This window comes from Manacus candei, unplaced genomic scaffold (assembly GCF_025592945.1).
Source record: "Manacus candei isolate 608988 ecotype Guabito, Panama unplaced genomic scaffold, ASM2559294v1 h1tg000011l, whole genome shotgun sequence".
Lineage (NCBI taxonomy): Eukaryota > Metazoa > Chordata > Aves > Passeriformes > Pipridae > Manacus > Manacus candei.
In genome coordinates this window covers 4,419,737-4,446,600 of record NW_026138059.1, presented here as the reverse complement: position 1 = coordinate 4,446,600, position 26,864 = coordinate 4,419,737, and the positions used below count along the sequence as shown (strand labels likewise).

At 42.8% G+C, this 26,864-nt stretch overlaps 2 protein-coding genes across 3 annotated transcripts in view; one reads left to right on the top strand and one right to left on the bottom strand.

The window, feature by feature from the left end:
* The window catches only part of ATP6V1C2 (ATPase H+ transporting V1 subunit C2), an 18,027-nt gene extending 6,949 nt beyond the window's left edge, over nt 1-11,078 (top strand). For both annotated transcript variants that reach the window (XM_051778340.1, XM_051778339.1), the window contains exons 5-13: nt 3,809-3,903; nt 4,602-4,693; nt 6,359-6,457; nt 7,502-7,570; nt 8,445-8,537; nt 8,953-9,046; nt 9,357-9,454; nt 9,880-10,009; nt 10,773-11,078. In XM_051778340.1, coding sequence (XP_051634300.1) covers nt 3,809-3,903; nt 4,602-4,693; nt 6,359-6,457; nt 7,502-7,570; nt 8,445-8,537; nt 8,953-9,046; nt 9,357-9,454; nt 9,880-10,009; nt 10,773-10,868 — 866 coding nt within the window. In that variant the 3' untranslated portion in view covers nt 10,869-11,078. The remainder of the gene's footprint in view (nt 1-3,808; nt 3,904-4,601; nt 4,694-6,358; nt 6,458-7,501; nt 7,571-8,444; nt 8,538-8,952; nt 9,047-9,356; nt 9,455-9,879; nt 10,010-10,772) is intronic.
* Nucleotides 11,071-26,864, bottom strand: PDIA6 (protein disulfide isomerase family A member 6). The gene is made up of 13 exons (XM_051778327.1): nt 26,759-26,864; nt 23,783-23,924; nt 22,587-22,644; nt 21,771-21,897; nt 21,166-21,272; nt 19,669-19,802; nt 19,146-19,260; nt 18,049-18,189; nt 16,786-16,870; nt 16,624-16,696; nt 15,436-15,594; nt 13,409-13,505; nt 11,071-12,666 (listed from the first exon to the last, which is right to left on the bottom strand). Exons 1-13 carry the CDS (start codon nt 26,790-26,792, stop codon nt 12,598-12,600), a joined length of 1,341 nt encoding a protein of 446 aa, XP_051634287.1. The 5' UTR covers nt 26,793-26,864; the 3' UTR covers nt 11,071-12,597.

The window sequence follows — 26,864 nt, the reverse complement described above, 5'->3', positions numbered from 1 at the left end:
ACATGCTAATTACAAACTTGTAGAATGATGCTTTTGAATAAACTTAGGAGTGCACACTCCATCACCCTTTGACTGTCTACAATGTTGTACTTCAGACCTGTATGGGTAAAGGATGAGGAGGAAGTTCTTTTAGAAATGTACTTGCATGACATAAAAGTGACATGTGATGAGTGCAGCTGTTTAAAAAATACAATAATCCCACTTACTGTGTTTCAGGGCTAAAGGATAAAATGAAATGTCTCAAAAGTATGTTGACTGATGATTGTGGTGTTGTCACATGCATGCATTTGTGTGTATTAGTGCTAGACACAGGTCTTGGTCTGGTTGTAGAGATACAGTGATCAGGTTACGATGATTTCTCAAGTAACAACCTCGTAGCTTGATCACGATATCCCTATGACTTGAGAAACAACAGGTTTCATTAATATCCTTTGTTTCCCCTTTTTACACCATTTTGTTTTCATATCAGCTCTTCATGTGTGGTATTAGAAGGATATGACAATTACTTGTGTGTTACTAATTTCTCTCCTCTGTCTGGCTTTGGTCATCCAAACAAATCATATTAAATTAGGACATTAACCTTTCCAAGATTATTCACTGCATCTTAAAAAATGAAGTCAGCTTTAGTATGTGAGGATTCCCCTATTATCTTCCAGTGTCAGTCTTCATAAGCAGCAGCAACTTTGCTGCACCAAGTCTTCTTCCTTTCCTTTTTGATTAGCAAAAGGACTCCAAAGTCCTTTTGGACTTCCTTGAGTTTGTGAACTCAAGGACTTCCTTGAGGTTGTGAAATTAGAAACAAAATTATAAGACCTGATTTCTTGCTTCATGGTCTGGTTTCAGACTATTAGACCATCCCAACTCAAACTTTAAGTTACACTGATTTTAGCTCAGTTGTATATAATTCTGATAGCAGTTAGGTGGTGGCTGTGTGTCTAAATTTTTTGTTAGATTTGTATGAAGAAAAATGCAAAGTACTAAAAAATACAGCACTTTTAGTTATGTGAGCGTACACACACAGAGTTTTTCAGTGGGCAACAGTTGAAAGCAACCGTGTGGAAATTTCTCTCTTACAGAGAGAAATGTGTATTTGGGTAAGAAAAAAATTTTAATATATCGTAACAGCATAAGCAAGCTTTCTTGTTTATGACAAAATAAAAAATGTGAAATGTAATTAAAGCTTTTCTTCAAAGATTCATACCAAATTCTCTTCCATTTATGGTAATGTTAAACCCAAATGAATTTTAAAATTGAATAAGTGGTAGAATAACTCCATTCTTTATAGTGAACGCAAAACAAAGCAAAGTGGGAAGCATAACAATTTTGAAGAATTAAGTGTTTTGAAGGGAAAGTGTCTAACACTGCCTCTTAGAGCTGAGTGTGTAAATTAGATTATGAGAGATTCAGGCTGTGGAGTTTCTGGACAGCTGTGAGCTGGTAGGAATCATCTCTCCTGGGTGGGCAGCTCTGTGAAGTCTTTTAGAAGTTACTTGACAGGTCCCATAAATGAGGGATGCCATTCCATGAGCATCAGGATTCTAAGACTGCTTGGCAATTTACACTCAGCTCTGCTAGTGTAGTTCACAGTAGTTTGTGCCATCCCAAGATCAGGCTGCTTAACTAACCTGCACCAGTGCCAGAGCACTGCTCAGGAGTGGGCTTGAAAACCTGGACTGAGAACTCATGCTGTGTTTAACTGTCCAACATCTGGATTCTGCTGAGAATTAAGGAATGTGAGGATAGAAAGGGCATGTGAAGTTCTTTGGGGAACTTTTGTATCTCATCAGCTATAAATAGGTCAGTGTCTGTCTTTAAAGAGCCTGTGAATACAATGTTCCTCTGCACAGCCCGGTAATGCCGTGCTCTTTGCAGGTTTCATCCCCACTGTATTTAGCAAGGCCTAAGCATGCAAGCTTAGAAGAGAGGCAGCAGGGTGAAATCCTTGTGCTGTGTACCCTGTGCTTGAAAATGCTGTGTGAACTCTGTTGCTGAAGTATTTTTGACCTCTCTGCCTTCCCCACAGAGAACATGAGCAAGCACTGCTGGAGAACTGTGCACACAAGAGCTGTGCCATAGCTCTCCCTGCCTTCTGCAGTTCTGCACCTTTTCTGCACCCTCTGTATGCAGGAGAATTTGCTCATTCCTGATTAGACATTAGCAGGAAGCATTGGATCTTTGCCTTGTGACTCCTGCTGATTGGATGTGGGGGACATTGACACAGATGTGGTTTTAAAAAAGGGGGAGAACACCACTGTGCCAGTGCTCTCTAACTTCTAGGCAGTTTATCCCTTGCTAAGAAGCCTGTTCCCTCCTAGCATAAGACTTTCCATGCTTCGGAAATCTAATAGGGTAAACTGACTCTGTTGTGGGGTGAGAGAAGCCCATGGAAAGGATAGTGCTCTCCTGCCAAGGGTATTTGGTATCACACAAAACAGGGTAGTACCCTCAGCCTGCTAATATGGCAATGACACAATTTTTCACATTACTTCTCATGCACCTTGGTTCATAAAGTTTTGCCCTTACCCTCAAAGTCCAGCCCACAAGAAATTGTGCTCAAACCTCACTGTGGAACTGAATTCACTCCCTGGACAAGGCAGCAAAGAGTACTTAACGACCTCAGCATGCACGTCCTTTTACTTGGCACCTTGAGTTTGTTTTGCTCCCTATTGCCTCAGTGCAACTTCCCAGATATTCTCCATATTTACCCTTCTGGTCTGGAAGGAGCCCTTCAGGTGACAGGGCCTCTGGCCTCTTTGTCCAGACCTTGAGACCATGCCTGCTGCCTTCCCCTCGCCTTCTTAACCTTTAGGGGGCAGTTCCAGCCCCTCTGCTTGTTGTGGCAGAATGCATGACTTTACCTCATCCTATAAAGTTGTGCAAGAACACTGTGTAGTGGTGTGTTCAGCATCCAAAGGGCTCTCAGGACTCAGGCAAAGAGCTGTTTGATTTCATGAGCTGCTGGAGGAGAATTCCTTGGTTGGTACCATAATGTACTAAGCCTTACTGTTTTCTAACATCAAGGAGCCCTGATCTTCAAACAGGACGATCCTGTTCTAGGAGCTGGATGTTGTATGTGTCGTCTCCTCTTGATTCTGGGAAGAAGCCATGGCTTCCTATGGTCCGAGGGTGCCTTGTTTTGGGGGTTGCATGCACAGAGCCTTGCTGTGAATTTCTGTTGTTGGATGCTGTGACTGGATTTATCCATTTATATAAATACTCTATAGCTTTTTGTGAGATGGGAACTTCTGTGCACAAAATCAGTGAGAAATTTGTCATCACATCTGAATTTGTTTGATTTCTAGTGAGCACTTGATTGAATAACAGAGAAGTGACATCTGCTATGCTCTTAATACCCTTGATGAAGCTCTAAACCACCCTGACTATTACTGCTTGTCCTGGGCATGAAGTATTTTTCTAATAGCTCTTGCTGGGATTAAATTCAGGCATATTGCAGAAATCAAGATTGAGATTACACAAAACTGTTTCTACTGTGAAGAAGAATGTCTCTACAACTGTGTGTCCTGCTGATACAGATAATTTTACACTTTTTCTATACTGCTAGGTGTAAGGCAGTAAAGATTTCTGGTTCAATTTCTAAGTTTGGGCATGTTTAGAAAGGTGATTAGATTGGGCATGTGATCTGTGTGGATTTGATTTAGATCAAATCTCTGTAAGAATTCAGAGGTTCTGGTTCACTCCTGTCTCTAAAAATAATCGAAGTTATGCCTAAGCTATAGCTGGGGACTACCACCCAAACTTTGGCTGTCTGATACACTATCTGCTTTCATGCATCTCTTTGCATTTTCAGTTGACCTAATTAGCTACTTGACACGGTTTGAGTGGGACATGGCCAAATATCCCATAAAGCAGCCGCTGAAGAATATATCAGAAGCATTAGCAAAGGTAAATTGCAATCCAAATTTTCAGATATCGTCATGGGGAAGCATGTCTTTTGGCAGGTTGTGATCCCTCCTCTCATTGCAATCAGTGGAAGCTTTGCCTTTGGCTTGGCCAGGAACAAGCTCAGAAGCACACACTTCATACTGAAGCAGTTTATATTATTTTAATTTCTACTGCAATTATAATGATACGTACATTGAAACCTAACCAATCTGTAAGTATATGGCACTTAGTCAGATTTACTACAGTACATTGATGTGTTTTGTGCACTTTAATCCCCTCCATTGTAAAACTTTATTTTTTTCATATACTGTCATATTATTCTCCATCTTGGAGGGTTTTTTGTGAAATTGTTGGTCTGACATTAAATCAAATGCCTGCAGGCTGGATGAATTATTTACACTGTCAGCTCATTCAGAAAGGTGTGATGTGTTGTTCAATGTAGGTAACAAATGAAACCATGAACTTGCCCCTTAGGTACAGCTTTGGCACACTAACAGCAACAGCTGACTGAATCCTACTTTCTGCAGAGGCCTTTGCCATGGGGGAGGTCTGACACCGGTTCCCTCTTGGCCACAATCCAAGTGGTTTTAGGGGGGCTGACAGCTGTGTGCTTGCGTTAAGGTGCAGTGGTAGTGGGATGGAGGTGAGAACAAGGCCACCAGCACTGTGTTGAGTCACCTTTTTTTACTTTGTTTTAGCAAGTGACTCAAATAGAAACAGACCTGAAGACCCGATCAGCTGTGTACAACAACATTAAAGGAAATTTGCAAAGCCTGGAGAAAAAAACTATGTAAGTATTTTGCACTGGGGAAGCTGCATGGCTGAACTGAGGGCAGTGTGAGCCCACACCTATTGCTGTGCAGAGGACCATGTGTGTTCTGGTGGGAACACTTTTCTGGCTTTGGGGCATGCTGAGTAGCTGCAGACACAGTGAAAGTCAGTGATAGGAAAGCCGGTGTAATCAGCATGTCTCAAAATCAGCTCAGGGACAGTGCCGTTCCTAATGGAATTTTATTGGCAGTGTGAGCAGGCAGTCTTGGAAAGAGTCAAAACTAAATGCACTGTATTGTTCTGATGGGACTTCAGGGAGTCAGAAATTAGATGAGCAGTGTCAGCTGGTGGATTCCTTTGCCAGACAGAGCTGTGTCCTGTGTTCTGAACAGGATTTGCAGAGCCCCCATAGGAAACAGCTCTGTCTTGCTTGTTCCCTCACCTCATCGGCATCCCACTTATATTTTTCTTTTCTTTGTTTCATTCTGTTTGTTCAGATAATGCACTGTTCGGGCTTCCCAAATGTTCTCTCTCCTGTCTTCGTCTTCTTATGGTCTTTACCTCTGTCAGTGCTGATACGTGGGGTTTTTTCTAGGATATCATTGGGGAGAATGGTAAAATCCAGTAAGTAGTAAATTCAAAGCAACTTAGCTGATGCTGTGCAAGCCCTCACCCAACACATGCTCATATATGCCACTGTTTCATACTCAGGATCTGGGCACAGGACACAGGTCCTTGCCCTCCTGACCCTGCAGCCAGCCAGGTTGGCATCCTGCTGGCCAGGCCTCCAGCCAGGTGATGAGGGGGAAAGAACGGAGACCTTGTGGTCAAGGCCTATCTTCCTCTCACCATTTCATTCACCTTTATATGCTGACAACTCTGGTGTCTACCTGTGCCAGATAGCTTGGGTTGAACAAACACCCAGTAAGTTACTGGCCAGTTAATTAGTATTTAGAAACTACTGGTTTAGGTCCTTTTCACTTTTGCCCAGTGACAGGGAGGACGATTCCTCTCTTGTCATACACACTTGGTGCCTTCCAGCCAGCCCAGTCAGCCCTGGCCATCTGCATCTCCTAGGAATTAATATGATCAAGTGGGCTTAGTCTGTGAAGACCTCCTGCAGGTCTCCTTCACACCTCTCCTGGCTGTGAAGACCCAGCCATGCATGAGACTGCTGCTCTCACTGCCCTTCAGCAGGAGGTATCTAAGTGTGCTTGGCCATGGCAGTCCAGATATGCCAGTGTTGCTTTGATGGCCTAGGTCTGTACTAACATAGCTTGCTCTGCCTGAAGCCTGGTCACACAAGCAGTTCAACAGGCTTCCTGAGAAAGCAGGTGTCTCCCTCAGGAAGAGGCAATGACTGGAAGAAGATGTGCACTTCCTGAGCATCTACACCCCTACTGTAGAAACAAAGGCAGCAGAATGGTGTAGTTTCATATAAAGGGCATAAACTAGTCACTGATATTCTGTCATTAGTATTAGTTGTTCTTTGATCCTTTTTCTTGCAGTAAAAATAATGAAATAGTCATTTCAGAAGTGTAGCTGTGTCCTTTAGCCACCTCCTTCTTGGCCCTCTTCTACCCCAGAGTACACTATTAACAACTCCACCCACAGTACAATACCTCCAGTGTGCTGCTGCTGAGTTCGTGCTTGTGTTATTTTTACTTTGCCTTTTTCACCGTAGGGGAAATCTGCTGACCCGGACCCTGGCAGACATAGTGCATAAAGAAGACTTTGTTCTGGATTCTGAGTATCTTATCACGCTGCTCGTCGTGGTGCCAAAGTAAGGCAATAGTGTGTGCACAGATGCTTGATGTGGTGTTGAGTTTCAGGCCCAAGCACCGGATCCAGGCGATGCTGAGTCAGGTTGGGGCACCTCATCAGCCCTGTGGCTGGGACATGGGTGGAGCTGTTAGCAAAGAAGAAAGAATGGTTTCTGCCAAGAGTGGTGCTGGCACAAAAGGAGACAAAGACTGCTCCAAAACTGTAGCAGGACAGAATTGGGATGTGGGTTTTTAATGGTTATGAGTGCATTCTCAATCAACCTCCTGAATAGTATGAGCTAAAAGAAAAACAGACTGTTACTGGAGCATAGCCATAACCTGTCCAACTCACAGCCTCTGCTGGCCATACACTGCATCTGCAAGTGCCTACATGCAGGATGACTGCCACTGCCATCAGTCGTGAAAGTTATACAGTGTCCTCCTCAGAAGCCTACACGAAAGTTTCCCCTTCCATATAGCCCTGTCCCAACACACACATAAGGCACCATCACTTTTCTGTATGTATCACAGGTTACAAAAAGCTGAGATAAGTTTATTGAGTTTATTATCTGCACATTCTTTCAGATTCCTCCTAGAAACAGACTTCTTGCTTTGCAAACTCTTAGCATCCCCCAGATCCCTTTCTCCCAGTGCTGGCACTCACCATGATTACAGTCTAGCATTGGATCAGCTCTGGGGTTGCACACAGCAGATGCACCACACTTACCCATGGTAGGGGTCCTGGAGGATGGGACACTGTGTGGCAACCTGGAAGTATGTGCCAAAAGCCATGTTCTTCCCACCATCAGCTTCTTCTTGTGAACCCTTCTTCAAGCTAAGACCCAAGTGAAAACTGAGGGTGTAGCATTGAGGGAAACATCTCAGCTGGTGACTAGGAGAGGAAAGGATAGGAGAGGCTTAGTGTATCTTAATGACATAACCCAACACAAAGAACTCCAACCCTTCTACCCTAAGCCATTACCTTGATTAACTACATATATCAACACATTTGCTTTCCAGTATATACTATTTATTTACTGTGCTTTGTTTTGTGTTGCTCAAAGGTCAAGCTACACACAGTGGCAGAAGACCTATGAATCCCTCTCAGATATGGTAGTGCCTCGCTCCACCAAGTAAGTGAAGTTCCAAATTAAGCTCCCTGTTTGTTCCAGAGATCCCTGCTATATTTCAGCCAAATTGCTGGATCCTGGAAGGAATCACTTATCTAATGCATGGGCTCCACATTAACATATTTTCAATTGAAACTAGAAATTACTCTGTTGAAGGGAAGTGTAGATGAAAGAAAAGAAAAAATAATTTTATTACAATTAGCTTGTTGTTCCTTTTTCAAGTAATCTAGTTCTTTCTACTTTCAACCATTGCCTTTGCTTTTTTGTGTAAAACAGACAATTTGCTACAATAATCAAGGCATAATTCAAACATACGCAATCACATACAACTTTATGGAAACTACTTTGCAAGAAGATCAAACACTAAATTTGCATTTTAATTGCTTCTTGCTGTACAATAGAATAATTCAGCATACTATCATTTGCATTAGCAAATGCCATATTAACTTATCCTTTCACCTTAAATATTCCACTGCTCAGCTCACGCAGACCACGAGGTTCAATCCAGGGCACAAAAGCTGACAGTGCTATGACCTGAACTGGAAGAAGTGGAAGCAAGCTGTTTGCTACTGCCTGTCTCAAAAACACAAGTGCATGGAAAGGTGGGGGAACACTACCAGGAAACACAGACAAATCAGGCAGGCAGAATGTGTGTGCTACAGTGGGTTCAGGAACTTAACTCATTGAGTTTTACATTGGAGATAGTGCAGCTGGTGCTAGTAAAGTCTTTGTTCCCTGTTTCAGTCACAACAGTTTTCAAAAAGCAGGGTGTTGTTCAGTATCATAAATGAAAATGCGAAAGAGGAAGGTGAGGAAGGTAAAAAAGGCGTGAGGGATTTGCCATGACAAATCACAGCAGTGGATTTCCCTCCCACAGAATGATTGCTGAGGATGCAGAGGGAGGACTCTTCACTGTGACCCTATTTAGAAAAGTGATGGATGACTTCAAGGCTAAAGCCAGGGAGAACAGGTAAGTGACAATGACTGCTAGTCAGGGCAGGCTAGTGAGATATAATGAAGATAAGGTGAAGCTTATTCTGTGTGCAGTATGCTGAATCCATCACTGAGTTTTACGACTTCTTGACTGCTTGGGATGCTGCTGGCCCTAAAGCCACTGACAAGGCAGGGTGGGAAGGAGCTGTGACAGCAAAATCAATGATCCTGTTCCTAAAGCACCAAACTACAGATCCTGGAATTGTCCTTCCTGGTTTCACGCTGATAGCAGGAAGCTGGCTTTCTAGGAGTGACTTCAACTCCCACCCTTCACATACTTTAGCTTGTTAAATGGCTACAACTTTCTGTACCTGCTTCTCCAGAGGCAAAAGAAATGAGTGTGCATTTTGCCTGGATTACAGCTTGTGAGAGCAAATGTCATTCAATTGTAGGTTCATGGTTCGAGAATTTTATTATGATGAGAAGGAGCTGAAATGTGAAAAGGAAGAGCTGATGAAATTAGCTTCTGATAAGAAACAACAATATGTAAGTAGCCCCTCAAGCTGATGGCCTACACAAATGCAGCCTTTGCTACCAGCGTGCCTAAGTACCTCTCACTCAGAAATGGCTTTATGATTCCAACAGTCTCCTGTGAGCTCCATTTAGCCCATAAAACTGAGGCATGGCATAAATAACATGATTTGCCCAAAGTCATTTGAGTTTCTGATAAACTGGGAGTCACTACCAGGTGCCTGGGAACTGTCCCAGCAGCCCATGATGACCTCAGTGGTGTGTTAGCTATAGGGCTGCTTCACTCAGCGAGGGGATCACAGTACTGTTGTGTCTGTTCTCATAGGGCCCATTACTGCGCTGGCTGAAAGTGAACTTCAGTGAAGCATTTGTGGCTTGGATTCATGTGAAAGCCTTGAGAGTTTTTGTTGAATCTGTCCTGAGGTAAGTGAGTAAACACACAGTGCAGGCAAAGATTGCTGTGAAAGTCAAAACGTACAGTTCTCTTCCTGGTGCAGTTCCTTTGTGGGTGGAACCCTTACACACCTTGTTTTGTGTTGGTCAAGGTGTGTCCCTTGCACACTTCATTCCAGGAGCTCAAGGGAGACAATACAGATGTTCACAAAAAAGGTGACACACAAATTTGATGAAAAACAGTTCTTTGGGGGCACTCACAGGGAAGTGGAAAACAAAGATACTATTTAGTTGACTTTTGGCTTCAAAAAGAAAATGCTTTCCAATCAGGAGGCAGCCTTGTTTCTGCAACACACCATCAGCTGACATGCCTGGAAGCTGAGGAGGGAGAAGGGCAGGAGCAGAAACCTGTGTCCCTTTGCAGCAGATGATCATGTATGTTGATGTGTTTCAAGGTATGGCCTTCCAGTAAATTTCCAAGCAATGCTGTTGCAGCCAAATAAGAAGTCTGTAAAACGCCTGAGAGATGTCCTAAACGTGGTCTTCAAACACCTGGATGAAGTTGCAGCAGCAAGTATAATGGACGTATGTATTCGAACTGCAAGTGCACATGCTGTAGCTTGCCTCAGCTTAGCCAAATGAAACTTCCACTGCCCAGGGGCTCCAGCATGCATGTCCTCACATCTTGCAGTGCTAGGAGCTAGAAGCCCTGGGTGCAGCTCTAATCCCTGGTGGTTACAGACTGGATTAGGGTAACAGTTAGGCTCAGATTATAAAGCAGATGTATAGAGATTGCTTGTATTTTCTGTTGCAGCATCTGATGTTCACAGCTACCAGAACAAAATAGGTCTGCTCAATTATGGCAGTTCCTCTGCATAAAAGGCTTAAAGTCCTTTATAAACCTTCAGATCAACACCAGCAAGAAAAATGAATTTGGAGCTAAACGCTAGGACTGTGACACCTCTGTCCCTTGTAAAAGGCTGTCATTCATAAATAACCTAGGCCTTAAGCAAGCAGTACTTGCTTTCACCTTCCCCAGATCTTGAGTGCACAAACATTTTAGGCTAAAGTAATAAATAAACTAGCAGGCCTTCAAAACAGCCTAAAACCAGCAAACATGATTCCCACTACGCTAAGGGAGGACAAAGAGATGAGTCGCTCTAGAGCTGACGCACACAAAATTGCTACAAGTTCACGACAATGAAGCCCGAATTCTCAATGCTAGTTATGTTAGACAGCCTGAAACAAGCAAAGACCAGATTCTCAGTGGTGAATGTAGGAGAGGAGCACAAAAGCAATCCCCTGTAGCTTTGAACTGCCACTAAAGTCATATTATTTCCTTTTCCAGCCTGGCATGGACATCCCTGGCTTACAACTGAGTAACCAAGAATACTATCCTTATGTCTATTTCAAGATTGACCTCAGTCTTCTTGACTGCAGTTAAAGAAAAATTGCTCAAGCTTCATCTATTAATTTTCAAGACTCTAATGTTATAGTAAAATGATCTTTAGCTGCTGAAAGTCAAATTAAAATGCAGATGCTGTAGCAGGATGATCTTCCTACCACTTCCAATAATTTTTACAGTGACTTCAACATAAATATTCCTTATTCATAGTTTTACAAAAAAATATTTCAGAGGCAGGAGGTACTATGGTAGTATTTATTTTTTTTTGGTAAATTACAAAGATGGAGTATCTACAGGACTTGAAATAAAACAATTTAAAAAATATGGTGGCTAATGGGTCTACTAAGTATATACAGTCCTGTTTTTCTAACAAAAAAATACCCTAACAGAAAAAGTAGAAAGCATCAGAGCAAAGTCCAAAGTTCTTTTAATTTAAAAAAAAAAATGCCAAAAGTTTAAGAGGACAGATCCTCAAAAATGCTGAGGAGTTTATTGTAGTATGACTTATAGTCCCAAGTACTCGTGAGTTTAGTTTTTGCAAAGATAATTCAGTTAAAACAGTTCCATTAGATCTCATCTGCTGGGATGACTTAAGAGTCAGACACATCTCTTGCACCAAATCAGCAAAGTTGCTACTGGTTCTGACACTGCCTTTCACAGGGATGAGCTACGGGCAATCTCTTACAGACACCAAATGACAAATATCCATATTAGGTTATTTCCTTGAAAGAAGGGGAAACTTTCAGCTCTTTCATTCCTCACTTACAAACAAGCTCATCACATGAGGGTCACTTCACTAGACACCAATATACAAGACATGGAGAGCAATAAAATAATAGTATTTTTATTAAAAAAGCAGCAGTAAACATCCCTATTCCCAGTTCCCCTTCCAAGGAAATAGCAATTTCAGATCAAAACAATGTCAGATGGGAAGTGAAGAAACATTACCCAATTTGCTGGAGACAGCACCAGGGTGGTTTTCTAATAGCACCTGGAAATCCTCATGCCCTAAAATGGGGATTAGCTTCACCACTAATCCAGGGGAAAGACCAACAACTCCCAGCATCTCCCATTGCAGCAGCAACCGCACTTCCATTGTATTAATGATTTTATGAAGTCTGGCACAAAGAAAGAGAAAGCCCCTGAGAAGCAATAAGAAAAGGAAGACTAAAGAGCATTTAAACTAAGATTGTCCATCTAATCAGGCTTTAGGCCAAACTGTCAAGATCTCACAGCAAGGAGGTGGCTTAGGACTCCCGTCTGCACAAGCCTCTCTATTCTACAGTTCATTTTTCAAGAGTCATCCAGAACAGGACAGCTTGTATCATGTGCACCTTTCTTACTCTATACAAGACTAACACTGTGTGTCAAAAAATATTTTATTCTTTAATTGAAACAGAAGCTGACCAGGTTCCACCTCCATGAAAAAAAAAATTACATTTAACATTGGTTACACTAACAGCCTCCAGTAACACTCAAACAGCACACTATCCACAAAATAAAAACCAAGATGTTCCAAAGAAATATCCATGTTGTCCTCAAAATATTTGTAACACAGAATACAATCAAGTTTACTGGTTATGACAATTCATAGAATTTCTGCAATGTTTTCTTGAGATGCGTACAGTCCACTGCTGCAGTGCATCCAACAGCACAGTTTGTCATGTGCTATTCTCCACATAAAGGCCACTGGAATATCCGTCTGATTGTGATCCAGGCTGCAAACTGCTGCGCAAACTCTCCCAAGAAAAAAAGTTTCCTGAAGATCTCACAGCTCATCTTTATCCCAGTCATCCAGATCCACATCACTGAGATCAATGTCATCTTCAACTGGAAGCTGTGAAAAAGGGAAGGTTTTGAGCATGTATTTAGAAGTACTTAATGCCAGGAGATCCCTGACTTAGAAATATTCTTACTTCATCCTGAGAGTGAAGCTCCCTCCCGTCATCTCTTTCGTTCATAAAACTAAAAGTGCATTAAGCACAGGACAAGTGATCAGAGCTTGGACTGAGGCTTGTTTTCTACTAATAAAAATACTCCAGATGAAGGCAATACAAGTAAGCTCTGTAACAAAACTACTACCATATTCCGTGCTTTTATTTGTCTGAAGTAGATCAAAGGACTGCAGTAACTTTTTTTTTTACAGCAATGCTGAACCTTAAGAATGTCCACTGAGTCACTGTGTTATTTATTACACAGTTTACCCGACAAACTTTCTGACAGTAAGACCTTGATGTCAAGGTCAGCATACCACAGAACCAAAGTCTCCACAACACTGGGGTCTTGAATGCATGCACTACCACCTCCCTTACTCAGCACTGCTAATACACTTCTGCCTCAAGGGATTCAACCTTCAGATCACATCCTATCAGCTAGGCAGGAGCATCTGGTCCACAATGTCAGACAATCAATTTGGCATTTGGTCTGCTGGCAGATTTAGATAATGCAAAACCATCAACAAAACTTGCCACAATCTTGTAAGAACAAGAATTTTCACATTGACAGTTCCTAGTTACTCTATTCTGTCACTTCTGAACCCAGCAGTTCATCAGCACTTTTAGAAATGGAGTATCTCTTACCTCACCATCTTTGCCATCCCAAGGTTCAACTGAATGAATTTTGGGGAAAGCTCCACCACCCACTGGTGCTGTAGAGCCACGACCAACAGAGAGTTCCCTGAGAAAAAACATATAAAAGTTAAAGTTCAGAAACTTCTCCAGCCTTCCTACACCTGGAACAGTGCCTGCTTCAGATAAAAGGAAGTCAACTTTAAGATTTCGTCTCTTCAAGCAAATCTGAACTGTCTTTTGGAAGCAAAAGCTTTTCAAATTGAGAAGTAGAAAATGACAGAGCCCTTAAAGCAGCATTGAAAATTTACAGTTGGATCCAAAGACATCTGCGACCTATACTATTTCATATTTCAGCGGTGTAACAATCATGGATAAGTACAGATGTTTAACAATGTGTTGTTTATCACTTAAGGCAACTCCAAGGAGAGTCTACAATTCCATTTGTGGAAGTCACCTGCAACTGTTACTCAAAATTACCACAGATCTTTTTTAGTGAAGACTAAGCCTCCATGGGTTCCAACGGATACAAGGTAACCAGCCTCTGAGGCACTCCTTCCTGCCCTTGCTAGTTAGGCTTGCTCAAAAAGCCCAGCATTAAAACCCTGAGGAGTTAATCCCTTTGCATTCTTTCAGTGGCAAATAAGACTGAATTAGCATTCCTCCCTAGGTGGATTCCACAATTTTTGTGCTCTTCACAGTGCCAGTTTCCTTACTTGTAGTCAACACTGCTGAGACTGCCTATTAGATTACAGAGTTAACAGCCAGCCACACCAACTGTGATTATACTTTCTCTAGGCAGCACAGCTGAGCTGAAGTGTGGAAAGACAATACCAAACCAATTACCCAACAATATAAGCTGTTAAATTGGCTGTTGTGTTCTGGAAGCACCATCCACCCTCCCCAGGAGAGGCTTCACGAAGATGGATTTTATAGACTAAGAGAATTTGCCATGTCTGAGAAAGGCAGATGCTTCTCTAATGTGAATTAATTAGTACAAACTGTCTGGTATTTTTCTCTTCTTGCATCTGAATCCTGAATTTTACTTGATGCCCTAAGAATGTTTGTTTTTTGGCATTAAGAAGAAAGTCTGATTACTTGGTAAGATCTTACCTGTCTGATCAACAGGTAAGAGAATATAGCATTGATTCCATTAATCCAGCAGGAACAGCATTCAGTTAATGTGCTTCTTACGGCAAGGTGTGGAGAGGCTGTTGCATTTGCTTTTGCAATTCTGTCTGTCCTATGCCATTCTCCAAGCAAAGACATGGAAATAACACTGCTAATGTAAGCTCTCAAAGGCTCTTGCATACGTTATGGCAGCCAGTGCTTTACCTGGAAGCAGAGTTCCCACCTCACTTTGACCACACCCAAGTAAAAGTTTAAGTTTAGCTGCTCTGTATCAGTGCTGCTGTCAGCTTCTGTTGTCCTCGCCATTTCCCTTCCCCATTCCATTCTTCTCAGCACTGGTTCTTGCCCAAGCTATACAAGAGGCAGTTTCAGGGAACTTGTGCCAAGCACTGAGCTATTGAATTTTTGGATGGATTGCTTCAGCAACCCAAATCAGTTTATCAGGTGGCAGGAGAATGGGAGGTAGGAGGGGGAAGACAGGATTAGTCTGAACAAGGAATATGAACAGTAACATACAGAACCTCAACAGCACCCATTTAGATACCCAAACTGGGAACTTCCCAATTACTTATGACTAATCAGAATGCATCATTTGAATTAAATAGAATTGATTACCAAGTTATTTCCTGAGTTACAGAGAAGAATTTTTCAACATCAAAGCCCACTTCTGTCAAAAGTTGTGCCCAAACTACCATTTAAGTCTAAACGGCCAACTTAATTTTGCACACCACAAAAAGGTAGTGACTGCTTTATTGCAATCCTCACTGAAATCATTCCTTACTCCAGTGAATTCTAATCATAATTCTCTTAACTGTGCAAGTTTTGTCTGATCCTCAAGAGTCTGATTTTGGCCTAAAGAGTCACAGCCCCAGTTACAGAAAGATTCAAGTCACTTAAAGATTTCATACCTGAGAAACTCATTAATCCCTTGCTCACTGAATGATCCTTTCAGAAGGGCAAATTTCATCTTGCGAGCATTAACAGCAGCCATTGCTGGATACCCAAAGCCTCCAATCCCCAGAGAGCTCTCAAGATCTGACTGAGCACCTGCTTCTGTCCACAGCCACCTTGAGGAAAAGACAAAACAGAATATTAACAATGAAGATAGGCACTACAATAATTTTCAAGTCACATAAATTCTGCAACCCTGCAGAGTTCAAGCGGGGCTCTGAACTGCCTTTGACACTGGCAACTGTTACTGATATCAGCAGGGAATAGCAGGGTCCCGATCTTGAACCTTGCACCAGAAGAAAGCCCCTCCTCAGCAGCACCTCTAGGCCCGTCCCATCCTCACAGCCACTGAAAGCTGGATCAGAACAGCCATTGCAGAGAAAGAACTATGTTACTAAAGTGAACAAATTGCTACACTTTTGCCTGTATTAAGCAAGGTTTAAAATTACTCAAGTCACAGATCCAAACATGACAAAGTCCTGCCTAAATATCACTATAAAGAACTTTTACCTAAGGACACTCAGTATTTGTTTCTCACTGGTCAGGTCTCAGTTCCTGTAATGCTTAGCAAGTCCCCTGAGTAACCTCTGGAATCAGCTAATCTCAGCCTTTTCCCCCAGGCTTTCATGCCATTCTGCCCCCTTTCCCAGCAGTCTGTGTGACAGAACAGCACTCACTTTCCAATTAAGTTCCAGAGATCCTCACCTGCACTTGAGAGGAGATGGCAAAGCCTGATGGCCTGCTTCTTTGACAGCATGAAACTTGTTAATAAACTGTAATTTACCTTTTTTTTCCTCTGAGAATTCAACATTCATACTGGCAGACTCTCCCACCAGCAAAAGACTAAAAGAAACTGCCCTAAAATATTTTAGTATTCAGGACAAGAGTAAAAGTTGCTTTATCTCATTAATGCTTCAATATCTTGTAAATGCAGAATTGGAGGTGGATGAAAAGAAAAAAAATAGCAGGTTATTCTAAAGTCACAGCATTCCCTCCCCTGGTAATTAGTGAAATACCACAGTATGCTACCCTGAACAAGGAACAACTCTGATCTGTAGTTAAACTGCTATTATACAAATTTTATCCCATTACCTCCAGAAATGCTCACATCTTTTCCAAGATAACCAATCTACAATGACACTTACCCCCACATTTTCTTTTTGTATTTTTCAGCCATTTTTAACATGACATCCAGGTAAGAATTTCTCCCTGAGGCTCCTGTTAGACAGAATTGGACGAGTTAAAAACCACAACTACATGCTCTAAGTGACAAATTCATACAGAAGTCTGCTTGCTTGTATGTGTACCTGTGTCAAGAATATGAGGCAAGACAGAAATTATGCACAGCTGATGAGCATCACAGGTAGTCTTCAGAACATCCTCACTAATTATCTAGAAGAAAGCAGCAGAAAGTCAATGAGACTTGGTTATTCAGTTGTGACTGCATTTCCCTCCAACAGCCTTACAATAACTCCATCCTACAAGGTAATAAGCACTGAAACAACTTGACACAGACGTTGATGAGTCTCCCCTACTTCAATGGTCCCGCAGCCCAAGAGTAATTTACAAAGTAAATTTACAATTCACAAAATCTTCTGTAGAGACTTGCAGCAACAGTAGAGTAAGTGGTACCAAATAAGGCTTACAGAAAGCACAGTAAGATGTCACTTGTTGCTCAAAATCACTGTCCTTGCCCTGGGCTGGGAAGAGCACCCCCAGGACTGTGCAATGCCTGCTGGCACAAGGAGAGCCAGCAGTGAGCAGCTTTTGCTGCATGTGAGATTGTTCAATCAACAGTAACAGCAATACTGGGTTTGTGGGATCTGCCTCAAAAGGAATTGATCCAGTGACCTGCACCAGTGGTCTCCAACCTTTGATTGTGCACCCCACCAGTAAAAAAATTTTTAAGCATGCAGCCCTAGTATCTGTAAATCAATTATATACATATACACATAAATAAATATGTACTAGTATATTAACATTTAAAGCATAATAGACATTTTAGAAGGATGAGAAATATGAACTAAGCACCATTTAAAAATATCTTTATTAATCCTACAAATGTTTTAGGTTTTTTCCTTCCTGCATCCCAATGGATTTTCTTGTGTGCACCTCACTTTGGAGACAACTAAGCACCATTCCAACAGAAAGTGGAAACCAGAAGTTGCCATACAGGGGATGGGGTTTCTTGGGCAAGCAAAATTGCTTACCATGCACCTCCCAATGGACAGCTTACAAATGACAAAGCCCTGCCCTCTTTTTGTGAGAAACAGATGGGGCACAGAGCCCAGCCTCTTCACTCACTGAAGAGCAGACTCACACACCCTGGCACCATCCTGTCTGTGCCTTCACTGCATCAGTTCTGATCATCTTCCAGTCAGCAACAAATTCATAGTAGAAATAAACATTTAGCTTTCTGTTATTTAAGACTTGTCACCCTTTACTTTCTGGGGCAAAACAGTGCACAAGCACCACACTTAGGCAGTTTTATTTACAGTTAGTATAGTCCTCTTAAAATTGTTGGCAAGAATATGATGGAAAGGCAATTTGAGAAAATAATGTAGAGGTACCTCCAGGAGCTCAGGTGGTGGTGCATTATCAGAAAACAGATCCAGAGCACGAGCAATGATATCAGATCTAGTTCTCCCACCATCATAATCAACAGGATCTTCACCTTTTTGGAAGATTTTAATGGTGGGAAATCCACGAATCTGCAAGACAAATTTAAGCCATCAGCTCAAATAAACACGAATTGATGGTGGAACTGAATACGGTAGAAATTATCTGCTTGTCCAACGTGTTCTAGGTTAAGAGCAAGGGAAGAGATTTAAGATTTACATGTATCAAGTCTCACAGCATGTTCTTGACTTAACTTGAAGACTTTTGTAGCTTTCTACCTGTGCAACAATTCAAAACAAGGTTAACATACATTGAAACACTGCTTCAGTGTTTGGCTGATGAACCAGCAATGGCTTAATCTCAGTTTAGATGCATCAAGCTCGACAGGTTTAAGTATCATGAGGGCTATCTTTACTCTTCATATTTATTAGACATTAGTGTCCCAATTTGTCTGTGTGGGGACAGCACTGTGACTACATGGCAACAAGTGGACGTTAAACTCCCTCTGCTACACTTCCAGTAAAACTTGCTCAATGTTCCTCTTTGTCAGCCATGTGCACTTACAGGGAAACTAAGCAGCACACTGTAAGCTCTGTGGACTGTACTAAAAATTAAAGAGTATCAGTTTATTTTGGGCGAGCAACACATCTGATCTGTGCAGCCAATATTTTCGGAGTGATCCCTGCTAACTGGTTCCAAGGTGTATGGATACATGTGTGGGCTCTGGAGGTGCCCAGCCAGCATACAAACAGTCTGAAAAGAGAGACCTCTCACTTTAGATGATAAAGGCATACAAGATGTTACGGAAATAGATGACCTTTTTCATCAGCAACATCGAAATTTATTCTTTTCCTCTCTCCCCATTTATTTTTACTGTTACTGACATTCAGGAATTAATTATTTGTGGAAAAAAATTGTATGCATCACTTATTTTTAGCACAGAACCTTTAAGTAGTACCAGATTAAGGAACAGTTCAGTAAGCATTCAAAAGAAATCTGACTTAATAGAGAGGGAAAGAAAATTGTAACCACTGCAGAGCACACTCACCCCATATCGCCCTGCCAGCATCTGATTGACTGTTGCATCTACTGCAGCCAGCTTTACTTTTCCTTTTGTTTGTTCCTTCACCTCGGTGGCAGCAGCTGCCCATTCTGGCTCCAGGCTGAAAAACACAGTACAAGTGCTCTAAGCTCTTTGAGAGTTAGCAAAAGTATACCACACTTCAACATTACATAGTGCATTCCACTCAAGGAAATAAAGTCTCTGCAGAGAATGACAAGAGAGTTATTCCAAAGGAGACTAAGGTCCTGCATTAAGGAAATAAAAGCGTTGTATAACTCCTGGATCTTATTTCTACTGATAACTGAGAATTTTACTGCTAAGGAAGAGTGCAGCCAAAGCAGCACCAAGGGGCCCCGAGCAAAAGCCCACACATTTTTATTAAAACACCTTACAGAAAACCCCACTTCTGGTGTACCAGAGATGGAAGGTCTCTTTTAGGGGGACTAAGGGTATCAAACAAAACCAAGCACTAATGGGAACTGAATTGTCCAAGAAAAGCCTCATTTACTTTTTGCAGTGCCCACACCACGGGGCATAAAACTCCACCATCCACACATCGTCACTATTGATGACGTTCTTATCGAAGGTGTCATCAGTCAGCTCAATCACATCCCTCTTGTCTCCACCTCCACTCTCCCGGCTCTGTAAGAAACAAACAGACCCTCCTGTAAGAGGTAACCAAAGCTGGTTTCCCACATAAGCCACCTCCTGTGTGTCGTGTTGTACCAAATGGTCTTTATTTGAGTAAGATAAACAACGGGCAGTGTTAGGTCATACAACTTTCCCATTTTAAAAGTGTCAATACACACAGCCTACTCCCACAGCACTTTCAAGAAACAGCAAGTGAACCTTCTCTTGAAAAAAAAAAAAGAAAAAGAGAAATCAGGTCAAACTGACTACTGAGAAGATGTGGGAGCACTTTCCCAGTTCTTCATGCTCTGATCTGTCCAAGAACAAAGTGCTCTCCAACCACTACCTCCATCTGGAACTGTGTCCCGGGTTCCAGGCAAAACAAACATGTGGGAGTGCAATATACACTACAGGGTACATTCCACCCAGGTCTTCTACCTGGCCAACCTGAGGATGCCACAGTGTACTTGCACCATGATTTAGAGACAGCAGTAGGAGCCAGAAGCTTTTCAATTTACCTTCAGGGAGGAAATCCAGCAAGCCAACTTCAGAAAAACACTACCATATTAAAAAAACCTATCCATCCAGTTTAGACTAGGACTAGGCAAATGATACCTGAACCACTTGGATAATGGGGCTAACAGGGACCTCAAAGTTCAAAAGGAGATGCACCTGGGGAATAACAGCCCCATACACCAGTACATGTTGGGGACTGACTAGCTGAAGGGCAGCAAGAGAAGCCTCAAGGTCCTGGTGGACAAGATGAATACGAGCCAGAACTGCACTCCTATGGTAAAGGTGGCCAAGAGCCTCTGAGCTGCACTAGGCAGAGAGTTGCCAGTAGGTCTGAGGAGGCAATCTTTCCCTTTGCTCAGCACAGTGTGAAACAGGTGGAGTACTGGGTCCAGTTCTGGGCTCCTCAGCAGAAGAGGAATGCACACGCTGGAACAAGTTCAGCCAAAGCTGATTAAGGGTGTGTGATGAGAGGGTGAAGGAAAGTAAAGAAAACGACAGACTCTTCTCTGCAAAAGCAAGAGACAAAAGGGCATAAGTTGAAATAGAAGAAATAACATTCTATGATTCTATTAACTTAAATACAAGAGAAAGATTTCTACTGTGAGGGTGATCAAACACTGGAACAGGTTGCCCAGAGGCTGCAGTCTGCATGGAGTGTCAGATCTAGGAGATACTCACAACTTGATGGGACACAGCCCTGAGCAATCTGCTTAGCTGACCCGGCACTGGGCAGGAGTAAAAAACCTGCAAAAGTCCCTTTTAACTTCAACTATTCTGTGGTGGAATTAGGGGCACAAGCTCTGACCTCCTGTACAGGACAGTCTCCAGTTGAAAAACAAACACACATTCCCTGAAATACCTGTTTCCCAGAGCTGTATCCTCCACTTCTGCCACTAAGACGTTCTTTCACCAGGGACCGAAGAGCACTTAGAGCAGCTTCAACAATAGCATCACTTGTCCTGCCACCTGCAATGCAGCAAAGTAAGTGATTAAACCACCAAAAGGCCAGTTTAAGGTCAGCTTCTAACTTAGTTACAAACAGTACTCCCTCATCCTAATGATTTTTCAGGAAAAGCAGGACTGGGCTATGAGTGATACAGTCCTAGTGGTGGGACATCTGACTTCAGCACAAGAAGCAGGACTGACTTCACTACACTTTTTAGCAACCCAGCTTATCTGATGAGGGGTGACTGTGGCAAGCTCCAAATAAATAGGAAGAAAGGAATAATTCTTTGGAACTGTCTATCAACCTCCAAAAAATACAAACTGCAGGTGGGACTGTTAGTCCATGCTAAGACATACACAGTTTGGTTAAACCAGTCCCACCCATCTGTCTCTGAGTTACTATAAGCACTAGACAAGGAGGAAATGCCACACAAGACATACCATACACAACAGCTACCATAATTGCTGTATTCAGGGAAGCTTTTAGGCATGTAACATGTATTACAGCATCACATTTACCCTGATAGTCCTCTGCTTTATGTTTGTTGGCTCCAAATATCTTGATAGTTGGAAACCCTCTGACTCCATACTGTCCACCCAAGGACTGATGTTTATCTGCATCTACTGCACCCACTTTCACTACACCCTGCAGAAACAAAACAAGAAACAACACCTAAGAGAAGACTTCTAAAGTGATTTAACACATTTCACACTCTGCTGGGGGCACAGAAGAGGGGGAGGACGTGAAGAGGGAGGGACAGTTAATAGGACTGTAAGAGAACAGTCACCAGAGGAGAAGTACTTCCCCCCAAAAGCATTAAATTACAGAACATGTAATATATGTCCATTTTTTAATTCAGCCTGACTAACTAAATTTTAAATTGTTTTGGTTTTTATTTAGTTGGGGTTTTTTTGTTTGGAGATTTGTCTCTTTGGGTTTTTTTTTTAGAAGGGGAATATATATTTTACAAAGACAAGAATTCAGCAAATCACTACATGACCAAGTTTTTTGTAATTAGAGAAATACTCATTCCCAACAACTTACAAAGCTGTTTTCAGTTCTGGAAAACAGTAATGGGAATTCACACAGACACATCTGACTTGCTTCCTCCACAGTTTAATGTCTTCTTTTATAAAGGAAAAACCCCAAACCAACCAAACAAAAATCCTGACTTTTTAAGTGCCTGAATGACTACTTCTCTGGCTGGACAAGTATGGTTAGAGTGATAACGGTTTTAAGGACCAAACCCCACCTCCATGTTCCCAAGCCAGATGGCAAACAGCCAAACTCTCTTAAATCCACTGCCATAAGCACATTTGAAAGGCTAAACTTACTTTTAAAGCTGTTGCTGCTTTCTTCCACTCCGGGGTTAGTCTTTGACAATGACCACACCTTTTAGAAAAAAACAAACAAACAAAAACAGTAATTGTCATTCAGATCTGACAACTATTCCACAGTCACTCACTGCAAACTGTGGGACAATGAAGATTTACTCATAAAGAGGAGAAGAGGCTATGTCACAACATCACATCATCACTTAGTCTTCAAAAACCTCCACACTACATAAGTGCGTGCACACACACACGTATATGCAAATATCTCAATAGCTACCTGTCTTTCCCAAAACAGAGGCAAACGTGAGCATGAAAATACAGATTTGCACACTAGTCTGCTCATGGAAAGCTAAAATGGACCTGTGATAAGGCCTAAAAAAATTATTCTAGAGGTAACTTCTTAACTAGCAAGAGTTTGTGGCACAATTCCTGGAGGTGTCTGAGGGAGAAAACCAACAGCATATAATCACATCATCACAAGTCTGCAAGGAGAGGAACTGCCAATTTCCTGTTCTACACTTCAATGCTACTGTTCAATAAAGCTTCTCATTGCCCATAAACTGCAACACTAGAAGAGGCACAGCAAGCCTTCCCCTAAACCTCTCCGTCCAGACACAGTCAGGCTGTTGCAATGAAAGGTCACTTTCTCCAGAATGTGGAGCTTTGGGATGGCAGTATCACAGAGGATTTGTACAAAGATGGAATATATATCACCAGAATTTAAATGGAAGAGACTCCATGCTTTGGACATGAGCAGGACAGGAGACTAAGAGAGATGCTAAATTAAGATGCACAAAGCCAGTAGTTTTCAATGGAAAGTGTAAATTCTAAGTGTGAATTCAGATTTGTGCTTTCACATTAGAATTACATTCAGAACCATGCAAGGGAGGGGCCTTTTCACTTAGCTATTGCACTGTAATCAGTCATTTTTAATACTAATTTCATCAGAAAAACTGAAGTAGTAAAGTGATTTTGTTATCAGACCCTGTTTGCCAACTTGAAACAAATTCCTGCCTTCTTTCCTCATGAGGATATTTAAAACAAGAATCCCAAGTACAGCTATTTTGCTAGTTATAAAGCCACCAAACCGGCAACTGTGCTGCCAACAAGTGAAAGAAACCTTGGGTTGATCAGCAGAAAATTCCTATGCTGCTCCTCTGTGTAAGAGCAAGCAAGTACACAGCTGTAATTCTTACCATGGGGCGTAGAACTCCACTAGCCACAGGCTCTCACTCTGAATGACCTCCTTGTTGAAGTTAGTTGGTGTGAGCTCTATCACATCATCACTGGCCGAATACAAACCATTAACTGCCAGGAACAAAGTGCAGCTCACGGTGCCTACAACAAAAAGCAAAGCAATCAGCATTCCTGTTCAACATTTATGATTCTCCTGTTGCCATGGCTAAATCATCTCCCCACGCCCTGCAAATCAGCAGGGGTGGGAAGGGATTCCAGTCTGACCACATAAAAAAGGAAGTTAAGCCAAGATATATGCTTTCCCTCCTCACTTCAAACATGATTCCACAGGACCATGTATAAGCTCTGTGCCTAAATCTAGCTGGAGTTAGGCCACTCCTGCTATGGCTCTCCAGAGCACCTTTCGTCAGAGCTCCTACCCTACCTCCTACTGGTACCAGACCACCAGAACTTCCGCAGGGTTTCCCACATAAAAATTCCTAAGCCAATTGTTCACACCTCTTGCACAGCAGCAATCAAGCACTTTTTTTACAGGATCACATAATGCAGGACTGTCATAGCTGGGCTTGGCACAGTTACACTGATTTTAGGACCAGCACTTGATGGACTGGTAGCGTAATGAGTTCCTTCATTCTTGCTCATGAGGACCTTAGTCTACCATGGACTTCTCTCTGTTGTATGACAGGTGAATCTCTCTGGTTAACAACTCAAGCACTCTGAGAATACTAAAATACAACATGAAAAGATACATGGAAATTGCTTTCTCTTATGACTTTGTACTTCTGATCATTTTTGGAACTTATTATTGCTTGAGACCTTGTACATAAAACCTTGTAATCCTTCCTTCTACCAAGTCAGAGAGATTGAGAGATGATTTGATGAGGAATGATAAGCTTCTCTGCAACAAAATCCACTCAGCAAAAGACTTCTCTTAGTCCACTAAAGACTGGGGGGAGTAAGACCCCAGACACCCAAGTTAGAACCAGACAAAAAATAGCTTTGTTGCAACTGGTTAATAACTTGTATGGGAAGCTACATATTATCTCTTAAGACTGAATGTGAGAGGAAGACACTGCTCAGTGATGCAGAAACTCTACAGCACATGGTACACAGACTGTACAGCATCACCCACAGTTTATTAGTCCCACTCAAGAAGAGCCAGTTCCATCACCTCTATTCTGCAGCTGAGAGAAGCTGACAAAAATATCTTCCAGGTTACTCAAGCAGAGATCAGGACTGAATTACCACACTATAACCCACTGCACCACTATCCTTTCCTTATGGTTTCTTCTAGTACAAGGACCCAACCCTTTTCTTTTGGGGTGATCATTATTGGTTTCCAGCACTAGATTTACATGTAGCTTGGCTCTGTTCCTTCAGTATGCCCATACACAAACAGCACTTCATCAGCACTGATCAACTGACTTCCAAGGCGATCAGTGGCTGTCACAGCATGGTACGGTGACCTACAGTAGCAGCTGCTGCTGGGACAGAGTAAGAAAACAAGCTCCCTGAATATTACAGTCACTCTCGAGAGCAAAAACCTTCTCTAGATGGAATGAGATCATTAAATTGAAATCAGTGTATTTTGGTATCGCCTTTTAGGTAATCCCTGACACAGTACATTCAGAAGACTGAATCGCTCAGCCATTACTGTCCCTTCAAACAGAGAAGTTCTAGCTTATGCGAAAACAGTTGCTAAAGAGAACTCACAAAAGAAAGCACATGGTGAAATGCACCTAGTCACCTATCGCTGTATTGTTTTTAAACTGTGACTCATGAATGTTTCACTATAGAAAGGAAAGTTATGCCACCAGTTCAAGGTTTGATTCATCTTTAGCAAACAAAAAGATCATTTTCCTACAAGCACTTAAGCCAGAAAAATTCAAGTCTGTCCTTGTTATTAAGGCAAAAAGAAACAGATAATCTGATTTCAAATGTTGTTTTCTAATGCTGGCAAATCACACAGACATGAGCGTTATTAAACCAACTAAGGCAGCTCCATGCTGCTATTACTCGTCTTCACTGAACATCAAAGTTCCAGCTCTGAAGATCCGTGGCAAAAAGCTTTTGTCACGGGATGATGGTGATTATTCTGTGAACTTCCTCCTTCAACTACCTCCTCCTCCAGCAGCGCTCGGCGTGCCGGAGCTCCCAAATCCCTGTACACGTGCGCCCGGCGAGACACAGCCTTGGGCAGCGCTCCCGGCACCTTCCGCGTTTCCATCGAGGGGCCCGAGTGGGAATCGTTTACCGATTCCGCCGGCACACAAGATGCGGCAGCAGGGGGAGGGGAAGGGGAACACCAGATCCTCACAGGCAGCTCCGTTTGCCTTCGGTCACCGCTCTCTCGCTGCCCCTTTCAGCACCAGACCCCAGGGCAGGGTAGCCAGGCAGGCACAACACCGCCGCTTACTCAAATCAAAGCGGGTTTTTTATCTATTAGGATGAGAAATAACCACCGCTTTATTTATATTTTTTTTGTTGCTGGGATCTTTAGGCCTTTAGGATGTTTAGTATCTCCCAGTCTGCGCTCCGATAAGGCACCGAGCAACCCCCACCCCCTCGGCACAGAGGCCACCATGTCAATTAGACCATGGCACTGAGTGCCACGTCCAGTCTTTCCTTAAGCATCTCCAGGGAGGGTGACTCCCCCACCTCACTGGGCAGCCCGTTCCAACATCAAATCAGCCCTTCTGTGAAGAATTTCTTCCTAATTGCCAATCTAAACCTCCCCTAGCACAGCTTAAAACTGTGTCCTCTTGTCCTGCCGCTCGTTGCCTGGGAGGGCAGGCCGATCCCCCCTTGGCTACAAGGAGGCTCCCCGTTCCGCCCGTGACCCGCACGGCCCCGGGCCCCGCTCCCCCCACCGCGACGGAGGCCGCAAAGCTGGGGAGAAAGAAGCCACATCCCGCCGTGCTTCTGCGTGTCCCGCCGCCCCCTCAGGCCGTTCCCCGGCCCCTCACGGCTCTTACCCCACCACAGCCGGCCCGCGCCGCGCGCCCCCATGGCTGCCCCGCACTCTCAGCTGCTGCTGCCGCCGCCGAGGCCCGCGCGCCCGCCCCACCTCCGCCACGCGCC